General features: G+C 39.6%; 1 protein-coding gene and 1 pseudogene across 5 annotated transcripts in view; both read left to right on the top strand.

Moving 5' to 3' along the window:
- The window catches only part of SETD3 (SET domain containing 3, actin histidine methyltransferase), a 49,580-nt gene extending 24,432 nt beyond the window's left edge, over positions 1-25,148 (top strand). For all 5 annotated transcript variants that reach the window (XM_054970956.1, XM_054970953.1, XM_054970952.1 and 2 more), the window contains 7 exons: positions 8,982-9,040; positions 9,730-9,844; positions 17,050-17,124; positions 19,512-19,678; positions 21,174-21,259; positions 22,352-22,512; positions 23,789-25,148. In XM_054970956.1, coding sequence (XP_054826931.1) covers positions 8,982-9,040; positions 9,730-9,844; positions 17,050-17,124; positions 19,512-19,678; positions 21,174-21,259; positions 22,352-22,512; positions 23,789-24,235 — 1,110 coding nt within the window. In that variant the 3' untranslated portion in view covers positions 24,236-25,148. The remainder of the gene's footprint in view (positions 1-8,981; positions 9,041-9,729; positions 9,845-17,049; positions 17,125-19,511; positions 19,679-21,173; positions 21,260-22,351; positions 22,513-23,788) is intronic.
- On the top strand, positions 11,029-11,746 carry LOC129324011 (profilin-1-like; annotated as a pseudogene).
- Positions 25,149-25,692: the final 544 nt, after the last annotated feature.

The following is a 25,692-nucleotide window of genomic DNA, read 5'->3' on the forward strand; positions in this document are numbered from 1 at the left end:
CCTCTACCCACAGGGGGTTATCTATGCTCTGGGACTCCATGCCTCGATGGTTAATCATACTTTTTCACAGATACATAGTCCTTATTGTTTGGATTTAATTTTTTTCTTGATGTAACTGCGGTTATGAATGTTCAATAAAATCAAAGCACAGTAGAAAGCTGATGTATCTAGAGTGGGAATACTCAAAGGAGATAAATATTCTACGCACAGTTAAAACTATTTGAGGGACTTATCTTTGTGGAAATTAGTAATTTAACTAAATTAGAAAATGGATTATCTTCTATACTTTTTGTGATGCATCTCAGTATAAAAGGGCTAGATTGTTACTCAGTGAGAACTTCTAAAATGTCTCTTCCTGTGTTCAGTATAATAAAACTTAAGTATAACTGCTTTGCTCTGCTTTCCTTATCTGTACAGGAGCGCTGTCCAAATTGTTGTGCTAACCAAAGTAATTTTAAGTCATCTGAAAGGCCCAGCCTATTACTCATTTATTTGTACTGTCATTAGCATGTGAAGAGGCATCTAAGTTTATACATACATGTCATATTGTTTGTGGCGTTTTAAACAGTTCTTCTGTCAAATCAGCTTTTGTTGTTTTGTCAAATCAGCCTTTTTGCACTCTTAGTGCAAGTGTAAAAGCTAGTAAATATAATTTTATTGGCATATAGTGGTCCTAAAAATACTGAGCAAGTTAGTAATTAAAGTGTGCATTATAAATTAGTTACGTTGAATACTGTTTTAAATGTTAGTCTGCACCCCTTCAGAAGTTCTCCTTTGTAGCATTATCATTTAACTATAGTTTTGTAATCTTTAAGGAGAAAAACTTTGATAACATTTGTCAGGTACTGAATCTCCTTTCTCTCCAACATAAGTTTCAATGCATTTCTTGGTCTTGACTAATGACTTTAGTGTCTCTGACACCTTCAGAGTAGTTTTATGTATTAAGCAGAACGAGAGATTTGCACATCTCAATGATAGTGGGATTGTATACTTCCGTCATAGCTTAGATATGTAGATCTGTTTCACACACTGACCCAGTTCAGGCTTAGTGGTACGTGTATGTGCACATCACTTCACCCTCCATGCCAGCACTTGGGGAATGTGTAGTGTTGTACCTGTATAGAAGCGTGTGCATGTAGCCACCTTAGCACCACTTTGCCAAAATTGTATTTGAGGTACAATTGAAAAAAAAGACCCACATATACAACTTCTGCAACAGTGATGTGTGTATGTGTTACGTGCTGTTCAAATCATTTCCGACTTATGGCATACAGAGTATTAAATGTAGAAGGCTGAGAACCACCTGGGCAGTGGCAATGTCCTGTCATAGAAAGACTCACATAATTGCATCATTCACATAGATGAGTGAGTAAAACTTGTCATTGGCCTGCCGTAGGCTGCAGGTAAGCATCACATAATTGAACGATCCTTTAAAGAAAAGTTTCCTGTGCATAAGGAATAGGATCCTGGCCTGCCTTTCCTCATTGTGCTATTTTTCTTTTGCCTTTGTTTTGGGGCTCAGAATGCTAGTTTTATTTGCTCAAGGAATCACCCATCCTTCCATGAAGTCTAAGTCATGCCATCCAGAAACAGTTCTTTACAATCTCATTTGCTGCCTGCTTTAACTAGGCCTCTGGTGGCTACCTGATCAACTCAGGCCATGCTGCAGAGGCTGTTTGCCAATTAGGTTTTCACGTGGGGCAGTTGCTACTGGCATTTTATGGCTTTTATACAGTTAATGAATCAGTTATGTGATGAAAACCAGAATACTTTTGTGAGTCTTTCCGTTGGTGACTTTTGAACAGTCTCTTCCAGAAAACTGGGCAGCACAATATATATATATAAAAATCAGCCATGTTCCCAGAACATGTCAAACAATAGCTGTAATTGTACAGATGGCCGGATGTGAAGACATTCCTATAGACCTCTCTCTCTCCCTTTCGCTTAATTTTTCGCCTTTTATATACTAGCTCCATGGAGTGCCTTGGCTGTATTTCATAGTTTCTTTGCTAAAATATCTATGTGTTAGGAAAATTCATTTGATAATTTAAAATGGTTGAACATGCACAGTGAAACACAGTGTAACTCTAAAATAGAAGGTGGGGGCAGTGAATTTTCAGGAATATAACAACAGCTGAACAGTTTTCACGCTAAACTTTATATCCCTGGGACAAGTGTACAGGGTAAAATGAGAGAGGACGTGGCAATCCCTAGAGTTTCTCCAGCTCCTATAAACTTATTAAAATTATGCCATTATTATTTCAGTTTTCTATCTATTGGGTGCCATTCAGCTTAAGCGCTTTCAGGCTCCATTAATTTCAGTGGGAGAGATCTCAACCCATGCTTAATTCTAACATTGAAATTAGTGGGGCTTGAAAACGCTTAACTGTGGTTGGATCACATCCAAGATGGAGACTAACACTGGGCACAGGACATAAATTTGAAGTATCGGAACATGTATCTTTAAGGCCCCCTCCCCTGTTAGCCTAATGGGTATTGGTCTTTCTGTGTGATTAATCTTGCTTACCCCAGAATGTTGTGCTTGGTACCTCAGGGTATATCTTCCAAGTGTGCATTTCTCCATAATGCAAGTTGACAAGAAATGTGGTTGCATCAGAAGACCTACCCAAAGAAGTACTACATGAAAGACATTGAATTGCTGGAAAATAGAAGATGTGCTGGTAGTGTAGTGGAAAGTTGGCTGGTGCACATTTTACATGGAGTTACTTTGAATTAATGAAGTTTTGAAATAGATGCCTATGTATGTATCCTCTGTTTTAAATTAGCTATGCATCTGAAGTACTTGTAAAAAAAAACACCCTTAAAATAGGTGCTGGCTTCTTGTACTTTGTGCTAACTAGCCAGAGCACTGTATGCAGAGAACCAGAATAGAATATTAGTACATGTTTTCTGTTACTCATAAACAAAAGGGCCTTGTAGCTGAAAATTGAAGGAAGAGGCCTGAAATATCTCTGAGAGGAGCAGTCTCCCAGTTCCCCGTGACTGTGCCTTGCAGTGCTCTTTATAGCCTATACCAGTGAAGCTAAATGTTTCAGTAAATAAACTTGCTTTGAAGATGGAGCTAACGTTTTCTGCAGTTCCTATTGTATAAGAAGTTAGAAACAGCGATGTAGCGTAATGCCCTCTGCTACCAAACCAGATGGATAGATTTTGTAGTTTAGTCAGTTGATCAAGGTGAAGATGCTTGGTTTGGATATACCTTTTTGAACTCTTTGTTTGGCTTATCTTGCAGGCAGATACAGCAATTCCATGTTACAGCCAATCTAAATAACAAGATAGAGTGTGAAGGATTTCACATTTGCTAGACCTCTTCATTAGGCTGGATGTTTTTTGTTTTAAGGGTTGGGGGAGATATTTTAGAACATGATCATAAGGATACTGTCTGCTTCCTGGATAGAAGGATATATTGGTTCCGGTTAGGCGTGCGGTATTGAGTGTTACCTGTGGCCACCTGGGAAGCAGCAGCAAAAAATGTAGACACTATCCAATTGAAAACACAAAAAATGTAGACACTATCCAATTGAAATATAGACACTATCCAATTGAAAACACAAAAAATGTAGACACTATCCAATTGAAATATAGACACTATCCAATTGAAAACACAAAGTGATCAAATACCTTCTATTTTTTTGCTGCTTCTCAGAAGGCCATGAGTCTAACTCATTATTATCAGCTACATCCTTTGTCCATTGGAAACAGTAGAGTATTCTGGCCAGCATGCAAATAGAGGCCTCATAATTATTGTGCATTCCCCCCCGCCCAGCATATTTTTAAACGTTCAACCTGATTAAATGTTCTGGAGAGCTTGAAAGCTTGCATGCTTTATAGTATGATTGGACCTAATAAAAATACTATGTGGCTGGTTTTGGTTTTTCACTGGGTACCAGCACAGCTATCTATATGGTCTACAGGCTCTGTGTAGAAGAGCTCATTTTAGAGCTGCTGTTTCAAAGATTTTAACAGCTGAGAAAGGGATGTGCTAAAAGAGCTTCTGCATCTGGCCTAGTGTGCACACATCGTTGAGCATTCTTGCTTTTTGCACATCCACATCTTAGGCCGAAACCATCATATCCCATCCAATTTGGGTCTTAGTGAGATCACTTCTCTTCCACTCCCCTCTTAATGTTCAACAGGGGGACAAACCCAGTTAGAATGGAGGAAAGGTTCTACCAAGAATGCAACAGCTAAGCATTTTTGTTGGCTGGGGTGGGGCGGGGAGCCTTTAGCTCTGAGTTCAAAGGAGTGCACATTAACAAGGTAGAAGCCTGAATTCACTAACGCTTCATAATCCTCTTGCTTTCCCCTCTCTTAAGCCTCAACTAGATCCCAACTAAGAAGATATGAACAAAATATCCCAATGTCAGTGCCATTTAAGAAAGATACTTGTATTCTTTTCTCAGTACTAGGCAAACTGTAGCTTGCTAGAAGATGTGGCCTCTGAAGGCCTGAATCTGGCAGTGAAACAGTGGGTGTATTCTGCAGCATGCGACTTGATAGTTAATGTTAGCCATTCACATATCTTGGCTGTAGGTCAGGGAACCCTAATAATTCAGAACTGTACTTGACTGCAGTTCTGCACTGTTACTGCCTAGTTGAGATAAAAACTGCTTTACATGCGGACCGTAATACAAGGCCAGGTGCTTTGAAGGGACTATAATAAAGGCCAGGTTCAGTCTCACGTGAGTGCATTTCTTCAATGTTTCTTTTTTTTTCCTGTGCAAAATCTTGGAACAATGATCCAAGCTATCATTGAAATAGGTGATAGTACCATTTCCACAACAGCACACAAACTCTTGATGATGTCAGTTTAGAATTTATCTCATGTGTTAAGGCCATAGGCTAAGTAAATTGTTAAATAAATGGCTTTGCCATGTTCCAGGAAGTAGGCAAAGTTGGAGTTTCTGTTATAAATGTATTCTGATTCTAGATAATGGTGTCATGATCCATTCTGTCTATTGTTCTACTTAATTCTGTTTTCCTCTCATTCACCAAATAGTATACAAGCATCCGTGTTCATAGTCATAGTATTAGTCAAATAAAACATCACCACCTGTTTTTTAAACAGATGTTTCTGTTTGTAAAGCTCCTTTGAAAAATTCTGAATATACAGGAGGTTGTTTCAACTGAAATGTAATAGCATTTTTAAAGCCCAAGGGTGCAGGATGCATGAACTTAGACCAGATTTTTGCCATCTATCAACTGGTTGCTTCGTTTGAATATGTGTCTATCTCTTTTTGATCAACCTGAAAAATTTGCATGCTGTGCAGCAGTCATATTCTGTACTTTATTAAATATCTGTCAATTATAAATATCAAGGTTTTACATTAATGTCAAGATAGTACATCAAAAATTCATGGAATATGTGACTTTTTCCAAGGGTATTTAATACTTAATGCATTTGTGTCATTTTTCTTTCTAGATATATTGACAGGTTTTATTAAGTGTTTGTTAGGGAGATTTCATTTTTACTGCAGGACTGTAAAGAGAAGCTGCATGCTAAATCAATTTTTTAATCAGAGTATTCTTCTCTTGGTCATTTCACCCAAGAGAGTCTAGCATGTTAAAACACTTTGGATAGCATTTTCAGAAATACAGTAATTAACTTCTTTATAATACTGTTCTCTAATGTTGTGCCGTTTTCTGTGAGGCAGTATCATTTTGCATGGTAATTCAGTACTAGCTCCTGTGTTCTATTAAGGCTTGATATCTAGTTCTATACAAAAGCTGTGGCAAAGGAAATTTCCTATGCAGATGGTTGTCTGGGAAGGTGCAATGGGTTTGAAAAATATTGTATTAAGCTGTGAGATTTTGCCTGCAATGTCCATTTTTAATATGCACTATTATGTTTTACAAAGCATCATTGATGTGGGGTTCTAGATGCGTACATAATGTTTCTTCTCTCCCCCTCCCCCCAATTTTAGAGTCAACATCAAAATTAACAAAGCAAAAATTGCTCCAAGGCCCTTTACAGCAAATCTTAAAAGTCAGATATGAATTAAAATACAATCTCAAATGTGCTAATGGGGAGGGTCTTGGGGAGGTATTGCTTCCAGTATGGGGTATGGAGTGCCTGGAAGCTGCTGCTGCTTTCTTTTCTGGCCTTGCCCAACTTGATGGTAGGGACCCTTAGGGACATTCCCTTCATGCAATTCTCTAGGCCCCATGAACTGTGACTTGGAGGGGTATCTGTGCATTGTATTGATCGGCTCTTGAGCCAGAAGGTTGGACAGGACTCTCCGCTTTTCTAAAACATAATGTACAGTTCAGTTTTTGTCAGTAAAATAAATCTTTAATTTAGTAAGTAATCTGCTTGAATGAAAATAAGTAATGTAATTGGTATTAGGAATCTTTTAAATGTAAAGTAGTGGACGCAGGGTGTTTTCAGTGTTAAAATTGCTGGCTTTAAATGAGGGAAATGCTTCCATTGAACATGGGTCTTAAGCTTGCAGTTGGAATTGAGATGCACGTGATGCTATTAATGAAGATTATGGTCTGGACCCAAAATAGCATGGGGCATATTACCACTGATTAGAAATCTTCCAGCTTCCTTAGGCTGTACAATGACACTGTACCATGTTGCCTCTGCCCTAAAAGGGAGATTCAGTAGGGTTCAGAATGGGACCTTTTCAATTGTTTGTCCTGTGAAATAGTCATCCAAAGGAACTCTTTTAAAAAAGTCTGTGATGTTAAGTTCTCTGGTAGCTAAAGTTCACTATTGATTTGGGGCAGTTAGGTATTTCTTTTTAAAAGGCTGTTATCCTTGCCTGTATTATGATTTTAATATATTTTAAAACCTTAAGTTTTGATAAAGCATTTTGGCCAGTTATCAGAAAAGCAGTACATCAATGCTGTTGTTGATCAAGTTGCATATTCTCCGGGAGAAAAAAAATCTGTGTTCAGTCTGGCAAAGGAATGAAGTACTCAAATGATTTCAAGCGCCACCTTGGGAAAAAAAAGTGCATGCATGCCCTTTAGACAAGACTTCTAATTTTGTTTCTTGGTTGTAAATGCATTCTCTGCTAGGGCCAGTAGGTGGCGTCAGAGCCATGCTAGCCATTTGTTTCTGCGACAGCTTTACCTTCCCATATGAATTTAGTGCAAAGAGTTCTTTTTACTCAGGTTGAATTGTTATACAAAAATTAAATATAGTAACAGAGTTTGCTGTTGTGCAAGTTTGTTTCATGATGTGTATAGGTCTTTTAAAAAACTTGTCTGTTGGAGTATCTGGTTTTCTAAGAATTGGTTAAAGAAAATATATAAGCATTCAAATTAAACAAGAATGAAAAATTGTTCATTGGAAAAGTAAATTTTCACTCATTTATACGGATGTAGAAAGTTTACCCTGCCCAAAGTTTAGCTTTTCAGTTCTGCTGTTACTTTCCATTAATAATGATTTGTTTATACAGCAGAAATAGAATTACTTGGGTATCCTTTGCTGATCCTCGTTTTGGACAAAGGTTTGGACATTTGCTGTGTGTCTATTGATGAACATTTCCTCTAAATTGCTGCTTTTGAAGTACTTTGTTACAGAGACAGTGTTTATAAAATTTCCTGAACATATTAACACAGCTTACTTTTTATGTGTATGTGGTTGGGGTTGGTTTAAAATAACCAACTAGAGTAAAGTAATCTGAATTGAAATTTTGCATATAAACCAAATAGCTGACTTATGACAACAGTTTTCAGCACTAGTCCATTCACAGGGTTAGTTGAAGGGGTTGGAGCGAGCAGACACCTGGGACATAACACCCAACTGGCAACCTTTTGTAATATATAATTTGCCTAAAATTGTGCACTGAGCCCAAGCTTTTGTTTTCTAATTGATTTACGGTTTGAGCCACTTTTACCTCATCCCCTACTGTCCTGCACACAGTGCCAGCAAGTACATTACTGTGAGAGATGATAAATTACCATGCACTTGTGATGCTAATGCATCAAGAGTAAAAAAAAAAAAAAGACACACGACACAGAGCTCCTTGCATTAACAGTGTTGCTGCAAAGATACATCCAAGCACAACTCATTTGTATCATTAGAAATAACCATTCGTTTGATCACTTACTGAAACCTGCCTATTCAAATGTAATTGAAATTGAATATTAAAATGATACTGTTAATGGCTCTCAATCTCAAGAGGCTAAATTTTTAAAAGTTTTTTTAAATGATTATTTTCAAGTTAGGCATAGCTGTATTTACGGGTATATGAAACGAGGCAGGCTTGGAAGAGCTTTAAGTCATTTGATTGGGAACAAGGAGCAAGTCCGCCTTAATTATGTCTTCTTCTAAATCATTCTTATTTCCTCATAATTAAGGTCACTTTTCTTGCCCTCTCTTCAGACGTGTAGTCTGAACAGCATTTTAAGGAAAAGAATCCAATTGCCTCATTAGTTTTATTCGATTAGAAATGTGACACAGCCCAGGTAACAACCTGTGCATGTTACCATAACTGCTTCAAGATTTTCATCTGTTGTGGCTTCTGAAGTGTGTGCAACCTGTGAGTAAAAATAGAAGTCTTTTGCAAGGAAATGGGACTTAAAATATAATTGTAAATTAGTGTTGCTAAGAGAAAATTAAAATAGGAGGAGAGGAGATGCAACAGACCACATCTCTTCCCAGTCCAGTTTTCATGTCTGGTGTGGAGATGGAGGTCCACCTTAAATTCTTTTTTTGAGCCATAGAGTGTGAGAGAGTGAATGTGTTGTCTGTGGGTTCCAGTCTTTGAAATATGAAGAAACAGATTTATGGCGGCTGCTGGGCACAACAAATTAAGTTGACAGTGATGTATGAGAGCATAATAGCATGATGATCCCTCTGTAGCGCGGCTGGACGCCTCCTGCTTCATTTGGCTCTTGTTAGGATCTGTTAGGCAGCTAAATAATGAAATTCTGCTGACTGATTTCTGTTTTGTTTCATGTTTTTTTCCCTTTTCACCTCTCCTCCTCTGCATCCTCTTTCTCAGACCCATCCCAATGCCAGCAAACTGCCATTAAAGGATTCTTTCACTTATGATGATTACAGGTTGGTTACCCTTTTTATATAGAAAACAGGTTATTAAGATTTCAAATGCTTTTCAGTAAAATAATCGAGTTATTAATCATGAATCTCTTGTCCAGTCACAACATTTAAAGACTGTAGAGTACAGTTCTTTGAGCTGTAGAGTATAATTGATTGAGCTATCTAGATTTTAGTTTCAAAGTTCTTAAGTTAGCCAACTGCCATTACTTTTATGGCTGTTTCTAAATGGCATGGTCATAATACACTTCTTCCCAATTTTCCTGTTTAATTAACTGTCCAGCAGTTACTGTTTGATATTCTAGAACATAGCAAAATATATTCCTGCTTGCAAGAAGAAATTAATACAAGTTTTAATACAAGTTTTTACATGTCTGAATTTACTCTGTGACACTGTTTTGTTTTCTGGCTGCTTTAATGGTGGTATAAAGTTGCCATGCTGAGCCTGCGCATTGGCCAAAATAAATCTGGAAAAATACACTGCTCCATTTGCCTTTAGTGTGTCAAAGTAATTTTCAAAAATTAGGATACTGCAGTTGTTTAATAATAACGTATAATTTTGGTTGCCAGCAGCGTACAATTAATGAAGGTCTGAATGTTTTCTGCCACTGGTAGAATGATGGGAAGAATTGTAAGCTCTGTAATTTGTGAGTTTTTCTATTAAATCCACTGAATAGCATATTTGTTGCTTGTAGATGGGCAGTATCATCCGTCATGACACGACAAAACCAGATTCCTGCTGAGGATGGTTCCCGGGTTACCTTAGCTCTGATTCCTTTATGGGATATGTGTAATCACACCAACGGGCTGGTAAGGACATTCTTTTTCAGTGACTTTGTTCAGGGGATCCCTCTGTGGATAAAAACTGTGTCTTATTTACTCCAAAATGTTTAATTTGCCTCATAGACCTTATAGAACTGAGTGCTGTATTGGTTCAAACAAACTAATATCTTAAATGTTGTCTGCATTTGGGGGTCTTTTGCTGGGAAATGTCTTGCCTTTGATACAGAGGGGGATACTTCTAATGCTGACTGAGACTGGGCCTTCTGAAATAAGGACTGTTCCTTTATCATTGGTATCTTGAACATATAGAACTCTTCAACTAGGTCAGTAAGAATAAAATGCACAATTCTCTCTGTCAAGTTTGGAAGCTTGATAAAGGTTTTTGTCACAGTGGACTCTGAAAGACAGATTGAGTTGGATCCTATGCAGTGTCAGTAGAAGACTCTGGCAGAAGTGAATCTTTCCAACTGTCCCCTTCTCCCAGCAGCTTCCTCTGAGTGCTGGTGATAGCAGGACTGGGAGGACTTGTGTGACCTGAAAGCTACAGTAAACAGGTACTGTGAGAAGGAGAAAGTGGTCAAAATTGCTCCTCATGCCTCTTGCATCACTGGAACCTCTACTTCCAACAGAAGGCTCCTTGTACGCAGCAGCAAGGAAGTATAGGATCCAGCACACTGTAGTTCGAAACATCTTTCGTCATTAAGAGGCTGAGCATTACAGAAATCTCACTTGTCCATTTCAATCTTGAATTGATGTTTCTGTGTTCTTATTGCTTCAGTAAAAGGTGTAAATGTTATGCAATATTAATTTTCTGTAATATTAAAAGTCCAAGGCTGTGGCTTAGTTCAACCATAATAGCCAAACCATAGATTGCTGTTATGTGAGCCACTCTTGAAAGAAGCTTTAAGTTTGATGGGTGTGAACTCTGTTTCTCCGTCCCATTGTGCATAGCAAGGTAGTTTCTTTTTTGGCAAATGTGTTTCCTATGAGTCAGAAAAACTTTGTTTGGCACTTTCCATGCAAATCAAAATTACGCCATTGCTTGGACCCTTTAGTCAAGAAATGTGTGAACCATACAAAATATTATTAGCTGCAAACAAAGAAGTAATTATCCTGCCATCATCTTTTAAGGTGTCAGATCACAGTAAAAACAAAAGTTTATTAAACATAGTGATCCTGCTCTGGACTCATAAAATGGGGAGACGCTCGTGGCACGTGCCAAGGAAGCAGCAGGGAGGTGCCATCGCTGCCACGCAGCGCTCACAGACTCTGCGGGGCAGAGCCACTCGCCACCCTGGACCCCTTGCCCGGCCCGCCCACCCAGCTCAGCCCCAACAGCCATGAGCTGCTGGAATTGCTACATTGACAGCCTGATGGCCAACGTAACCTGCCAGGATACCGCCATTGTGGGCTACAAGGACATGCCCTCCATCTGGGCTGCTGCCCCAGGCAAGACCTTCACCAACTTCATGCCTACAGAGGTGAATGTGCTGGTGGGAAAGGACTGGAGCATCCTTTTTGTGAATGGGCTGACACGGGGGGGGCAGAATGGGCTGACACTGGGGATAGCTTGTACTCGGACAGAGAGTGCAGCATGGACCTGTGGACGAACGGCACGGGCGGTGCCCCCACTTTCAATATCATAGCAGCCATGACCAGCAAGATAATAGTCCTTGTGATGGGCAAGGAAGGAATCCATGGCGGTTGCATCAACCAGAAGTGCTTTGAGATGGTCAGCCACTTGCAGAGGTCCCAGTATTGATGTGCCTGCGTTGCCCCGCCTGTGGTACTACTGGTGGAACAGTGTAAGGATGTCCAAGACGGTGGTGACTGCCTGGGCCTTGCCACTGTAGGGTCGACCCTGGTGCCTGTTGCAACCCTCCACCCCACTTGTTGCCTCTCCCCGCCACTTCCTATCATTTTTTCCTTCCCTGGCACCTTCACTCCTTTTCCTCTTCGCCATTTTTCTATTACAAATTCTTATTGCTGCCAAATTTTCTGGTTGTTACAAGGGGTAGTTTTTTGGTTAAGAAAACTATATTGGAATGAGAAAAATAAAAATAAATTGAATTCTTAAAAAAAATAATGAACTCATAAAATGGATCACCACTGGAAGTGTAAGGAAGTTGCTGCTACCCTTATATTTCCTCATAACGTCAGTAATTCTGCACAGTTCAGACGCTAATAATGTTCTCTGTGAGACTGACTGAAACTTGAATGAGTCCATTTTCTCTCATTTAACTCTGATGGTTGGAATGTTCATTAAAAATATAAAATGTATCTGGTTGTAATACCTTCATATCTAAATCAAGTTAGGGTTTTTTCTGTACAAAAATATATGTAAATATTGCAGTCTAGGTAAGAGCTGTCTTCCAAGAATTGTGCTGCTTTCTACCAGTCTTTGAATAAAAATGTTTCTGCAGAGGTGAGAACAATATTTACAGAAATAATGATTTCTATATTGTTGCCTCGCAATCTTGATTGCTTAGTCAGAAGTAACGGTATTAGCTTGAATGTAGCACTTTGAAGCATTGAAAGCACTTGGGCAGTGCTCTAGTTCTGTAGAGTGGTCTGGGGTTATCCCTGTATGATACACAGGTTAGAGTGCAGGTAGCTGGGAGATGGTAGCTAGCCTAAGACTGTCTAGTAGTTTGTGGCTGGGGTGATATTCAAACTAAGGAGGACTTGCTGACTCTCTCATTGAACCATTGTACTGCAGCAGCTCTCGGGTAGCTCTCACTGGATCATGTTATCAATGCTTGTGAGTCCATTTTATTCACCAAAGCTTTTAATGGGGTATAGAGTGCAGGCATTGGGAGGGGGGCAGTATCTAAGGTTTTATTCTATTGGTTTGAAATTGTAACTTTTTACTGTGATGTGTAAGCTGCCATGAGCCACAAGGAAAGGTGGGATAAAAATATTTTAATAAACAAATAAGCAAGTGTAGGAACACCCTTTTGGCCTTGCTTTTTCATGTTGGCGGCTGACAAAATCCTGCCTTGATTCCTGAAAACTGGAAGGTTGGAGGCATTGCCTACCCTGAAGACTGCTGAAATGGTGCAGAGATGTTTCTCCAGTCAGTCAGCTATAATGCATCTCTATTCTTGCTGTACCCTTCGGGCCTTTTTTTTTCTTCCACAAGCTAAATAATAAAAGGCTCTTTTGGTTTTAGTTGGAACTCTGTCCCTCCTGCTTTTTCTTGCTTCTGACACTACTAATTAAATCATCCTGGCTCTTAGAACTCTGTCAAGAATCCTGTCTTCATGCATTTCTCATTGTTACTCCTTAGCAGCATTGTGATTTGACAGTCAGATTGGATACTGCAGCGGTCAGAGACCAGGGAACATCACCCAGCTCAGGACAAACACAAGACTCCAGTAAAACAATTTTAAGCTTTGGAGGGACAGGAACTCGTAGCTTAGACTTTTATAACAAGTCCACCTTCTTTTTCAGCTGGTGTGCTTAAAGAATGTACCTGAAGGACACAAGCAACATGCTTTCTGTTTTACTGGGGAAATCGGCCTTCCTAGCCCTCTCTCAGCTTGGGGGGGATCACTTGATTCCATAAACACAAACGTCACCATTGTTTATTCTGAAGTGGCAGGGGTCTGGTCTTTTTCATTGCTGTTGAGTTCTGCGAAACAGACCCAAGAAAAGGATTCTAGTGAGATGGGGTGGGATGTCTCTGTGTGTTAAATTGCAGAGTTCAGTGACATGGTATAAATTCTGAAATATTTATCATTTTTAAATGTGTTAATCATCAGTTAGGTGGCTTGCATCCAAGTTATTATAAAAGCAGAGTGGGTTTTCTTTGTTCAGAAGTTTGAAAATCCCCTAAAGTTTGTCCTTTCAGACCGTAGATGATAACAGACACGTTCAATGCATTCCTTTAATTCATTGATCACTTTGAATTTAACGCTGGCAGAAGAGCAGGAGCTTGCAATAAAGTGTGGAATTGCAATAAAGTATACTGCTTGCAAGTTGCAATTTAATTCCCTATAGTATACTTCTGTTATAATAACTTAATATTGTCTACATATAATGTGTACTTGTGTGCCAAATATTCTTACAGTTTTTCTATTGGGTTTAATATAAATTTTCTTCCTCCCTTCCTCTTTGTTGATTAGAATATAGTGGTGGTGTCTTAAATATCAGTCTGTTTTCTTCAAGACTCCATTGTAGGTCACATTCAGAATAAAAACTGAGCATTTATAAAATGCAGTGTATCAAACCATATACTCCATGTAAACAATTCTAAAATGAATAGTTAATTGGTATGTAAGGAATAGTATGTTACATATATATATGTAGGTTTTTTTTAGTTAGTATATATACCTATTATTACTTATATAATTTTTATATTTTTAACTAAGATAAGCAATATAGTTAGTGTAGATAGTTAAGATAAGTAAAGAGATGTGATTAGTATGTATAATATAGATATACATTATAGATTTTAAGAATTTATATGATACACTTTTTAGATTAAATTGGGTATGGAAAACTGCTGGGAGTCACCAGAAAAAGGGGGGGGGGGAAGGATGGGGAAAATGCAGTGGGGTGGATAATGATAACGATTTTTATGTTTATGTTTGTAAACCCATCCAATAAAAAATTCTTTAAAAAAAAAACACAATTCTAAAATGAGACACAACGAGGACTAAAAATACTGCCAGCCTTCTTGGTTCTTTAGAAATACTCTGAACAGGGATACAAAATGAGCAAAGAACTCTGTCCACACAGTTCGTGGACAAGTAGGGGATGGGGGCGGGGGGGGGAGAATTGGCTGGCCCAAAGCATGGCGTCGGTCTGAAATGGCCTGTCGTGTGCAGGAAGCTCTTTGCAGACTAGGTCAGTTTGAGCTTAGTGCAGAGATCACAGATGGCATAAAGAAGCTGCTATGGCTGTTCTCCTGTTTGATCCCAGCAGACTGTGGGGCAACCTGTGATCTTTTGCCCTGGTCACCATCTAGACTCACCAGTTGGCAAAGAACGCCCTGAAGCTCACCTGCTTGACTGGAAGACAACGGTTAAAAAATCTGGCTTATTCTTATTATCTCAGTCATAGACCGCTTAACTGGGCCTTGGTGGCCCTGTGAGGGCAGACACGTGGGATGGAAATTTTGTAAATAAATGACATGTGGAAAGAATTGATAGCTGATAACCAGGCCAGTATTGTATTGTAACATGTAATGGACATTTTAACATTAAGCTGAGGATAAATAAAATGTTGCTCCTTGAATTTCTCTTTTATCCTACTTGGCACATTAGTCTGTTCTTGGTTATTAGTTAGTTGTAGCTTTACCTTAATGTAGATGGGAATGTTTCTCTGGAGTTTATTAATAAACATTGAGAAATGTAGTTATGAATTTCAGGAAATGGAAGATCCATATTTACAATCAGAACTGTCCATTAATTCTTTGGAATTGCTCATTTTTCAAAAGCACCTCACTGTGCAATTTTCCCACACTACCTGTCTCTCTTCTCTTCCAGCCCCCGTTCTGCTAGATCTGGCCCTTTAGTTCTGGGCACTGCTCCTTAGGGTCTCCCATGCTTAGGTGCTTAGGGTCTCCCATGCTAGCAGGCTTGATCTCCCAGGTACTCAAAAATGGAGGAAAACAGTCCATGCGGGCATGGAGTGGGGTGTGTGTGAGGGGAGAGAACAGGTTAATTGAACTTTAAAATTCTAACATGGTCTCCCAGGCAACAGCAGTGAGATATCAGCTTCACAGGGCACCATGGAATACCTATCCTTGTTGCTGGCAAAGACAGCAGCCCAGCAACAGCACATTTTTAAAAAGATCCTACACTGTGTAAAAGTGAAACGCTAAATGTTGCTCCTAATGTTGCTCCTAAAATGAATCAAGCTTCCTACAGAAAACATGAACCTCACCAATGTCTTTAAACATCAATGTGGGAAATACAGGAATGAAATACACTTTCTCAAAATATGTAGCAAACAGGCAAAGGTACACATGCCCCAAAGCTAGCCTCCCAAATTCTGTATTTCAAAGCTTAACCTTAAAACGCTTAAAATGCAGGCTACAGTGCCTCAGTGATTGGGTTATATGTTTTTGAGCTTCCATATTTAGGTGGAACCCGTGTCTGAATAATATCCTTTCCCATGCTCTCAGTAACAGTATGTTGCATGTGACTGAAGAATCTTCCAACTTTATGAAAATCATGTTAAGGCTATGAGGGCCACTTCCATGTTAATATGAGCCTTTTTTAGTCTTTATGATTTTTAAAAAGAAATATGGTTAAGGTTAAGGGGGTAAGTCCTTTCCCTTGTGACTCTTCCCACAGTAAAATTCCTTCAGCATCTACGAATAATTACACAATCTTCAGATAAAGGATTATTTGCAAGTAAATTGGAGTCCTCTGAAGAGAGTATCCCCCAAAGACTCACAGTTCTGTACTCCTACTTTTGATTTAAAGAAATGAAAAAATGCACTGAGAGTTGAAGTGTATGACACAGAACCTAGTGCATTGCTGTGGAGTGCCTCACGGGAGCGACTGTAAACTCAACAGGGTTAGCTCAGGACCATCAGTAGTAGTCTGAGAGAGTATCTTTCAGCACTTCCCCCTTATCTCAAGTAGTTTTCTTCCTTCCCAATCTATAATGCTGAGATTTTACTGTCCATAAAATAGGGCTGATTACCCTCGTAATGAGGGAACATGTGTAATCACACTGCTCTCTGCCTCGATCCAGTTCTGTCAGATGGCAACCAAAGAACGCTTTGTGGCAGGCTAACTTTCCTCTTGCCTTACCCAGTAACTCTCAGCAAGATGCCTGTCTGGGCTGCAACCACTGATGCTTGCTTACCTCCATTTGTGGCTGTCTTCCCTGAGTAAATAGGTGGGGGCTAAGGAGATGATGTTGGGGGGTCGGGGTAGAGGGAAGGGATATTTTTTCCATTTGTGCGGGATGGTGCACCCACTTGCGGCGGGTGAGCAAGCAAGAATGGAAAGCAAGCTCCATTCACTGCTGCCTGATTTGGTCATGGGGAAGGGGAGCTTTAAGGAGGGAGGCTTGGTAACACCTGTTCCTTGATGAAGAAAGCAGCAGTAAGTTGGCCTTTAAAGTTTCTCATTTCAGATCATTTCTGTAACCTTTAAAGGAGAAGCTGGCCTCTGCAATATATTGAGTTAATGCTAACCTTTTTTCACAAAGCAGATTCATGAAAATAAGGTGAACTTTCAGTTGAATCTCTTTTTCTCTTCCTTGGCCAGATCACTACTGGTTATAACTTAGAAGATGATCGTTGTGAATGTGTAGCACTCCAAGATTTTAAGGCTGGAGAACAGGTAATCTTTAGATGCTTTCGTGATGATATTGTATTGTGTGTTTAAATGCCCTGAAGAAAAGAGGTTTCACAGAGTTGTTTGGCCACGTGTAAATACAAAAATGCAAACAATTTTAATTTAGCTTAATGAGTACTGCCAGCTTGTACTAGAAATGTTCCTGTGAGACTTTCCTTACAAAGATTTTTTTAAAACGCGTTGATCTGGGCTGTGAACTTTGGGGGGGGGGGGGGAATAGCGCTCTGAGTGCTAACATAAACTGCATTTGTCAATGCAGAGGAAGAAGAATGGTCTGCTCCCTTCTGTAGTGTGCCTTACACTTTTGCCATGAGTCATTTGACCAATTTATTCTGTGAATGATAGTGGGAGTGGTAGGAAAGTATATGTATCTTTGGTGAGATGGCTTAAAGGATCCGACCTGAGCATCATCATTTGTTAGGAATCTTCCCGTTTGACATTACGTTTGACTTAGTTGTCATTCATCTCCTGTCTGACTGCTTACCACTTGCCTGTCCAGAAAATAAAAAGGTCGTCAGTAACCAATTCAGCTGCCAGACGGACCACGTTCTCCAAGGGGTGCACAGCTTCTCTTAAACTGCACTAGTATCTGTCTCCAGCATTCAGCTCCCCTATACAATACTTGTGTTGTCCAAGCCTATATGTTGACCCCTTAACTCTTGGATAGCAGAAGAGAAATGAATCTTTGTCCTCAAAAGAGTTTTACAAAATAGTTCACTTTGAGACCTACATGGGGAACCCCTCCATGCAAAAATCCAGGCACCAAGTATCCACTGCTAGGACCTAGGGCTGGTAGTGTAGGATGCAGGTCATGTGTCAGGAGTCCCACTTCACAAGGTAGAAGTTGAGTCTGTGGGACACCCTGGTTCAGTTAATCTGGAGTCTGGACCCACCTGAGCCGGTTGGGAGAGTGCAAAAGATTGGGACAGAGTTCCTTCACATTCTGCTTAATAATGCAACATATTTCTTTACACTCTAACTACCAGTGAGGCTTCTCCTCCCATGTATGCTACGATTCACTGAACGTCCTTCTCCTTATTCATCCTTATTCTGTTACTTTCTTGGCTGAGATTGTTCCCTCAGACCCAACAAACCTGTCTGTAGTGCACTTTGGGGTACACAACTCTCCACACACTCTCAAGAGGAGGAAGAAGTTGGCTAGTAGCAGGAGCCCAGCCGCTGCCTTCTTTTCATCTTTCCCTGAGAGGATCAGAACATGCCTCTTCTCACTAGAGTGAGAAAGGAAAGGATCTTTCCTTTTTCATCTGAAAAGAATCCTCTTCAATGTAACTGCTACTCTCATCCATCACCTTTTAATGGGCTCTGCTACCTCTGAATTTGTGCTTTGTCTACCCACACATGTATTTACACATGAGTAGTTTTTGCTTATCTACACCCTGCCTATTCTAATGCCCTCATAAGTAGGGGGTGAATGGAGCACCCTCATGCAGAGAGTATCACCAAAGAAAGTGAATACCATTGTCTCGCTGCCTGGTGGTTGTACCTCAGTGGTCTTAGACAGCAGGGCAAAGAAAAAGGAGCTCAACGCTGATACTGTAGGTAGCTTTTTAAAAAGTAAACACAACTTATTCAGGGGGAACCTGTGCAGAATATAGTGACCCGCTATATTTATTTTGGATTGAGGCATAGTAGCATGATCATAGTAACTTTTTGAGACCATAGATCCAGAGGAGTTAGCTGTGTTAGTCTGTAGTAGCAAAATAGAAAAGAGTCCAGTAGTGCCTTTTAAGACTAACCAACTCTTGAGACCATATGTACACCAGCTATTCACAAAGGGTCAGAACGTTCTCTTTGTTCAGAACTAATTGCAGCAGCAGTCCCTTTCTGTCTTGGTCAGAGTATTAAAGGAATACATCGGTTTCTGTTTGAGCCATAAAACTTTACTTGGAACTGGGAGGTATGGGCTCCAGTTCATCAAACGGCGCAGAAGAGAGCGGTGAGGGAAAGCCACTTGCAGGAAAGCTCCAGTTTAGCTCACAGTACTTGGGTTTGAAAAAAGGCTGCAGACATGCATGAATTATAATGTCCCAGAATGATGCGTTCTTATGCTGCATGCAGTTCTACAGGCAGCTAGGGAGGAACTCCAGGAGTACACGAATGGAGTCCTCTGTACTCTTACCACATCAGAAGTCCATTAAATACTGATACTTTAACACCAAGGAATTGTTCTTACTCAGAAATACTGATCAAAGTTTGTATTGTACATCATTTAAAGATGGTACTCTTACAGACATTGTTCTGCAAAACTATAGTGTTGGGTTTTTTTTTTGTCTAATATGCAATTTGTGTCATTCTAAGAGTTCATCTTAAGCTATTTTTCTGTCCCTTCACTTCTCTTTTCATCCTCCTAGATTTACATTTTTTATGGCACCCGGTCAAATGCTGAATTTGTGATCCACAGTGGGTTTTTCTTTGATAATAATTCGCATGACAGAGTGAAAATAAAGCTTGGAGTGAGTAAAAGTGACAGGCTGTATGCTATGAAGGCAGAGGTCTTAGCTCGTGCTGGCATCCCAACGTAAGTCAAATGGAAAGACATGGCTTTTATCTTAAAATATTTCAAGCTCTTAAGGTCCAGTAGAACATTGTAGCATAGCTGTTCTTTAGTAATGTAGGTACAGTTAATATTTCCTTCATGTATATTTACAGTAAATTATTACAATGTAACATATTTACCAACAAGTTCAGAATTCTTTATCTCTTGGAGGTAAAAGAGTGAATCATTTGGCTATTTTTACTTGTCCATTCACCATAAAACTGCTGTTGTGGTCTGTTTGTGACCTGTCCTTGCTTCTAGCCTTCATTTTTATCCATATATTCAAATCCATTGTTAACAGTTTTTGAACTCTGTTTTTTAAATGGACAGTAGTGTATTAGTCATTTTAGTTATTTTTTTACCATTTTAGTAGCTTAAAATAGGATTTCTGCGCGTGAAAAGCAAGCTCTGGCTGTTGTTCCCCATGCTGTGATGATCACGTCTAGGTTAGATTACTGCAACATGGTCTACATGGGGAATGCCTTTGAAGCAGTCCTGAGGCTTTAATTAGTGCAAGATGCACCAGCCAGGTTGCTGATTGGCGCTAATGAGAAAGATTATATCATGTCTGTCTAGGACAACTGCACTGGCTGCATATTCACTTCTGAGCCCAATTCGTACTCATTACGCTGCCTTATACTAAATCAGACCCTTGATGTGTCAAGGTCAGTATCGCTTACTCTGGCAGCAGCTGTCCAGCATTTCGGGCAGAAGTCTTTTGCATCACTTACTACTTGATCCTTTTAAGTGGACACGCTGTGGCTTGAATCTGGGACCTTCTGCATGTAATGCAGATGCTCTACCGTTCAGTCACGACTCCTCATCATAACGCTGTTTATTATCTTTAAAAGCCCTAAATAGCTTGGAATAGGGATATCTTAAACGCCACCTAATTTCCATGCACATTAGCCCATCAGTTAAAATCTTCCTCTGAGGCCCTGCTCTGTCTCCCTCCATTAACAAAGCTGAGGTGAAAAATAATTGGGGGGGGGGGCTTTTCTGTTACGGTGTCCCAATTCTGGAATATGCTCCTGTCATCTGTCTGCCTGGTGCTGACCTTGTTAAGCTTTTGGCACCAGGTGGAGACTTATTTATTTTTCTGGGCATTTTTAAAATCTTTTTGAATTATTATTTTATATGCATTCACACATGCATTGGCTTGCCAGTGCAGGATATACATTTTTAAGTAAAATTAATGACTTTTTCATTAGTCATAATTTCATTAGTTAGTAGTAATTAGTATACCATTGTTTATACGTTGAAGTTTAGACTTGAGATTTGAGACTTTTGTACATGAAATTATTCAACTTCTATATCGAACAGGCTGTGGTGCACCTTCTGTTGTACATTCAGAAAGGGAATTGACCTCTGTCTATCAGTGTACAAGAATAGCTGAGTATGCTGTAGGTTAAGGGATTTCAAGTTAGAATAATTTTCAAGATACCATAGACTGACTTCTCATTCGCTTTTTTGTTAGATCCAGTGTATTTGCCTTGCATTCGACTGAACCTCCAATCTCTGCCCAGCTTCTGGCTTTCCTTAGAGTATTCTGTATGACTGAAGGTAAAAAAACCAACAGCCTAGAATATTAAGAAGAATCGTATCTGTTTTGTTGTGTGAAAGTCAGAATTGTGAAATTAAATGAAGGGAGTGGGGGTAAAGTTCGGCCTTGCAAATAACTCCAGTGAGTTAACTGGCCCACAATTTTTTTTCAGCCCATCCAACATTATTGTCAAAAAAGAGCTGTCTTTCGCTTGATGAAGGTTTCCCTTCTTGGTTAAGAAAAGCAATTTACAAATTTTATGTAGTTTGCCTTCCTTCCTTGTTCCCCAAAGATCTGGAGGTGCTACATTGGGGAGAGTGGTAGAGTGAAAAGTGAACATGATGAAGTATTTCTGTTAAAGGGTGAAGCTGTCTTAGCCTGAAGCCCTTTGCACACTTACCTGGGAAAGATGCCTAAACTACACATTATGTATAATGTGATCATCATGGTGACTTTACCCCCACATTTCTCCCCAGTGGAGACCCACAGTGGCTTATGTCATTCTCCTATTCTTCATTTTATTCTCACATCAACACTGTGAGGTAGATCAGGCTGAGAGAGTATGACTGGCCCAAGGTCAATCATCCGGCAGCTCTGAGTTCCCTCAGTTCTGAAGTGCTGCAGAGGCTTTGTTTGGATTGGGACTCTGATGTTGGAGAGGAGGGCTTCATCTTTCTCCCCATGCTGTTTTCCTAGTCTGATACAACCCAGGAGGATTCTATTTTTCCCATTGTGGGATTGAACATCAGGAAAATAGCAAAGGGGGTGGGGGAAGGCTGTGGTTCCCATGGGGAGCTCATCCCTGTGGGGATTTCATGCTACATGTGATGTGGAGTTTGATCCTAAGTTGCTTTGAACTTGTGAGTTACTTGCTCCTCATTAAGCCAATTTCAGGCCATGTGTTTACCTTGTTGGTACAAGATTGGTAGAGCAATAACTGGTCCTGCTTTCTGGATTAGTGACCAAAGTGTATAGTTGTATGATTAGGAACTTTGGCTCTGAAAGAGAAAATGTGAAAAGAACTTGCTGTGCAACATCCTGTTACGGTGAAGTTTTCTTTGCTTTGGCTAGAATATTTAGCAAGATTGCTGAACTCTCTTTCTTTCCTGCAGATGAGCTAAAAGAACATTTGATAGGGGAACATGCAATTGACAGAATCTTCACCCTTGGAAATTCTGAATTTCCTGTGAGCTGGGACAATGAGGTGAAACTTTGGACATTCCTTGAAGCCAGGGCATCTCTTCTGTTGAAAACCTACAAGACCACCATTGCTGTAAGGCTTCTACGAGCATGCTCTTTCACAGCTTGCTTGGTCTAATCCTTCTGCTAGCAGTAATGAATGTTATCTATTAAAAATATTCCCTCCCTGAAGAGGTACCTTCTTTCTCTGAGAAATATTTAATGAAGTTAACACTTCTTCTTTGCTGTTAAGTTTTTAAACCTTTGATTCTGAAAATGGATCCATGTAAGACATGGGCATTGATCGAATGAACATGGGACTTATGAGTATTTCTTCTTCTTGATCACTTTTATCTTGAAACTTGGGCATTCCAAAAGTGGGCAGTTGTACAATGTGAGCAGCTGTTGTGGAATGAGGAATTGGAGGAGATAGCTTTTTCTATTTGTTCTATTAAAATATTTGTATCCTGCCTTTCCTTGTGGCTCAAGGTGGTTTACAAATCACAATTAAAAATATCACATTTTAAAACACCAGATGACCCCTCCCTCAAAAATATGCCTGCACTCTGTGCCCTAGCAAATAAAATGGCTTTGCAGTGTTTCTTGATTTTTTAAAAAGAGATGGTGCCCCCCCCTCTTCCATGAAGGTTTGAACCTCACGGATTCTCCAAGGTTCTGTAAAAGGTTCTGTGAGAGCCAGTGTGGTGTGGGGGTTAGAATGTCAGAGTATGATCCGGAAGACTCATTTTCCAAGCCTGACTCTGCCGTGGAAGCTTTCTGGGTGGCATTGAGTCAGTCACACTCATATTGCCCCTGCCTCACCAGGCTCTGAGGATAAAATGGAGGAAAGAACGATGTAAATCACTTTGGGCTCTCATTGAAGAGAGAGAGGAGGCGTGTAAATGAAGTAAATAATGAAAGTCTCATTTAAGTGTTACTTGTTCAATTTAATTGGACTGCCCATTTCCTCTTATGCCTGGAAATTCCTTCCAGAAAACTGAGGTGGTGCCATCTTTCTTCAAAATCCTCTTTATTCAGTGGAGTAACTCACCTTAACTCTGTGCTCCCATTTTTATTCCTGACATTCTTCAACAAGTCCTAAGTATATAATGTAACTGAATTTGCTCGCTTTCATTCATTTGCTGCTCTTTTATTTTCTGTTCCTACCTTTCCTGTGTCTCCCATCTGTCACATTTTAAACTGTCTTGAGGTAGTAGCCTGTAAAGTACCATGTTAATGGATGTCAGTCAAGAATAAAGCTAGCAGCATAGATATTGTTTACAGGAGTACAACTTTAAGCCAAATCCATGCCTAGATTTTGATCAAATTTAATTTTTTTCCCTCCCCCCACCCTCCTCTCTGCCCTTTAGGACGATAAATCCTTTTTGGAAACACATGATCTTACCTGTCATGCAACAATGGCTATTAAATTGCGTTTAGGCGAGAAAGAAATTTTGGAGAAGGCAGTAAAAAGTGCAGCTGCCAACAGAGAGTACTACAGCAAACAAATGTCAGAAGGAGCTCTCCTTCCCAAGTATGAAGAAAGTAATATTGCCTTGCTAGAGAACACGGTAGCAGACTCGAGGCTCCCAATTGTCTTGAGAAACTTAGAGGAGGAAACAGAGGAACAAGAGGACCTAAAGATTGAAGAGACGATTGGTGTAGAAGTTGCAGAGAACGGATTTGTGAATGGTGACAGCGCTTTGCTTAATGGGACCAAATTGGAAAATGAAAATCTAAATCGAGAGGAAGGCAACAGAGAGACTGAAGATGCCAAAGAATCTTCTTCAGACAGTACTGATGAGGTTAAAGAGTAGCCCTAAAATAGATTTAACTTCATTGTGGAATTGAAAACTAGCAGGTGTTTCTCCCCTACTTTCAAACAGTGATTTACATTGGTGTGTTTCCTAACATTTCTTTCTGCAGAAGAAAATGGTTTTTTTTGGGGGGGGGGGGTTGCTGCTTTGTAATAAACAAAGATTTTTAAGTTATTTAAAAGATTTAGCATCCCTTTTTCTTTTAAGATTGCCATCTTGCTTTTGGGGGTGGATTAGGGTGAAAAAAGGAAGAGAGAGGACTTCGGATGATTTTACAGCTCTTTACTTGGGGAAGGGCGTTTTTTATGCCTGGAGAAGAAGTCAGCTTTATTAGCTGTCATTCCATTCTGTGTACTCTAACTTTTGAAATGTAAAGTTTGTTTTCTGCATCTTACCAAAGGAAGGGGCAAGGCCCTGATTCTGAGTATTTTGTGTAAGCAGGGAAAAGTACACCAAAAGAGGGGAGAGATTACTAGCTTGTGTAGAGCCAGAAATTCCATTCCCAAAAAAAGGTAAGGTGGCAACCTTATTGTTATTAGATTTCAAATGTTGATAAGAATTCTAATTACAGTGGTTTCTAAGTATTTTGGTTTACTTTCTGGTTTTGTTTACTGTACAAGAGCTTGTCAGTGTTTTCTTTTTTTTTTCCCCCTCCTGAATCAAAGTGCATAACTATGGTACACGCTCCACTTAATTTTTAAAATGCTGATTTTTTTTTAATGGCACTTTTTATTTCCAACACTTTGGATGGCATTGAAGAGGTTGGAAATGGATCCACCAGCCCACAGCTTTAAACCACGTTATTCAAATTGAGGTTGCTCCTCAACTTTTTTTCAGATTTTCACAAATAGCTAGAGATTTTCAAAGCTACACTTTTGACTAAGAAAAATTATTAAAAGTAAAACTTGATTAATTTGTGTCTGCTACTTTTCATTATTTTTCCATAGCCATAAACACACAATGAATTGCCACAAACTGATTTTAAAATCTCAGCTTGGGACAAATGCTTCAAGGGAGTGTTGGGTGGAGGGTAAGCAGCAGTATTTTTGCCCCTCTTAATACTTAAAAGCCCATTCATTTGGGATGCAATGGAGAGAAAGTTGGCCATGTCAAAGTTGCCTTGACATCATTGTGGATGTGAGTAGTTATCTTGTAGAGCTCACTCCAAATGGTCACCTTAGTTTAATATTTGTTATGGTCCAAAAATATCTTGGCTTTGGGGTGTGCTTTTGATTTGTATCCTTAAAATGATGTGTACTTTCCAGTTGAATAGTAGAAGAGAGTTGCAAAAGCCCTTTCTTTCAAGATCATAGAGCCTTGAGTGGACTCTGTGATCCCTGAGTTGTCCAGAGGTTCAAAAGCTCAGGAAGCTCGGAACTAGCCATACAGAAGTTCCCCTAACTGACCAAGCTAAAGCATAGTCCAAGGTCAATATTTATCTTTCTCTAAGGCCTGCC

The sequence above is a fragment of the Eublepharis macularius genome, chromosome 2, assembly GCF_028583425.1.
Source record: "Eublepharis macularius isolate TG4126 chromosome 2, MPM_Emac_v1.0, whole genome shotgun sequence".
Taxonomy (NCBI): Eukaryota; Metazoa; Chordata; class Lepidosauria; order Squamata; family Eublepharidae; genus Eublepharis; species Eublepharis macularius.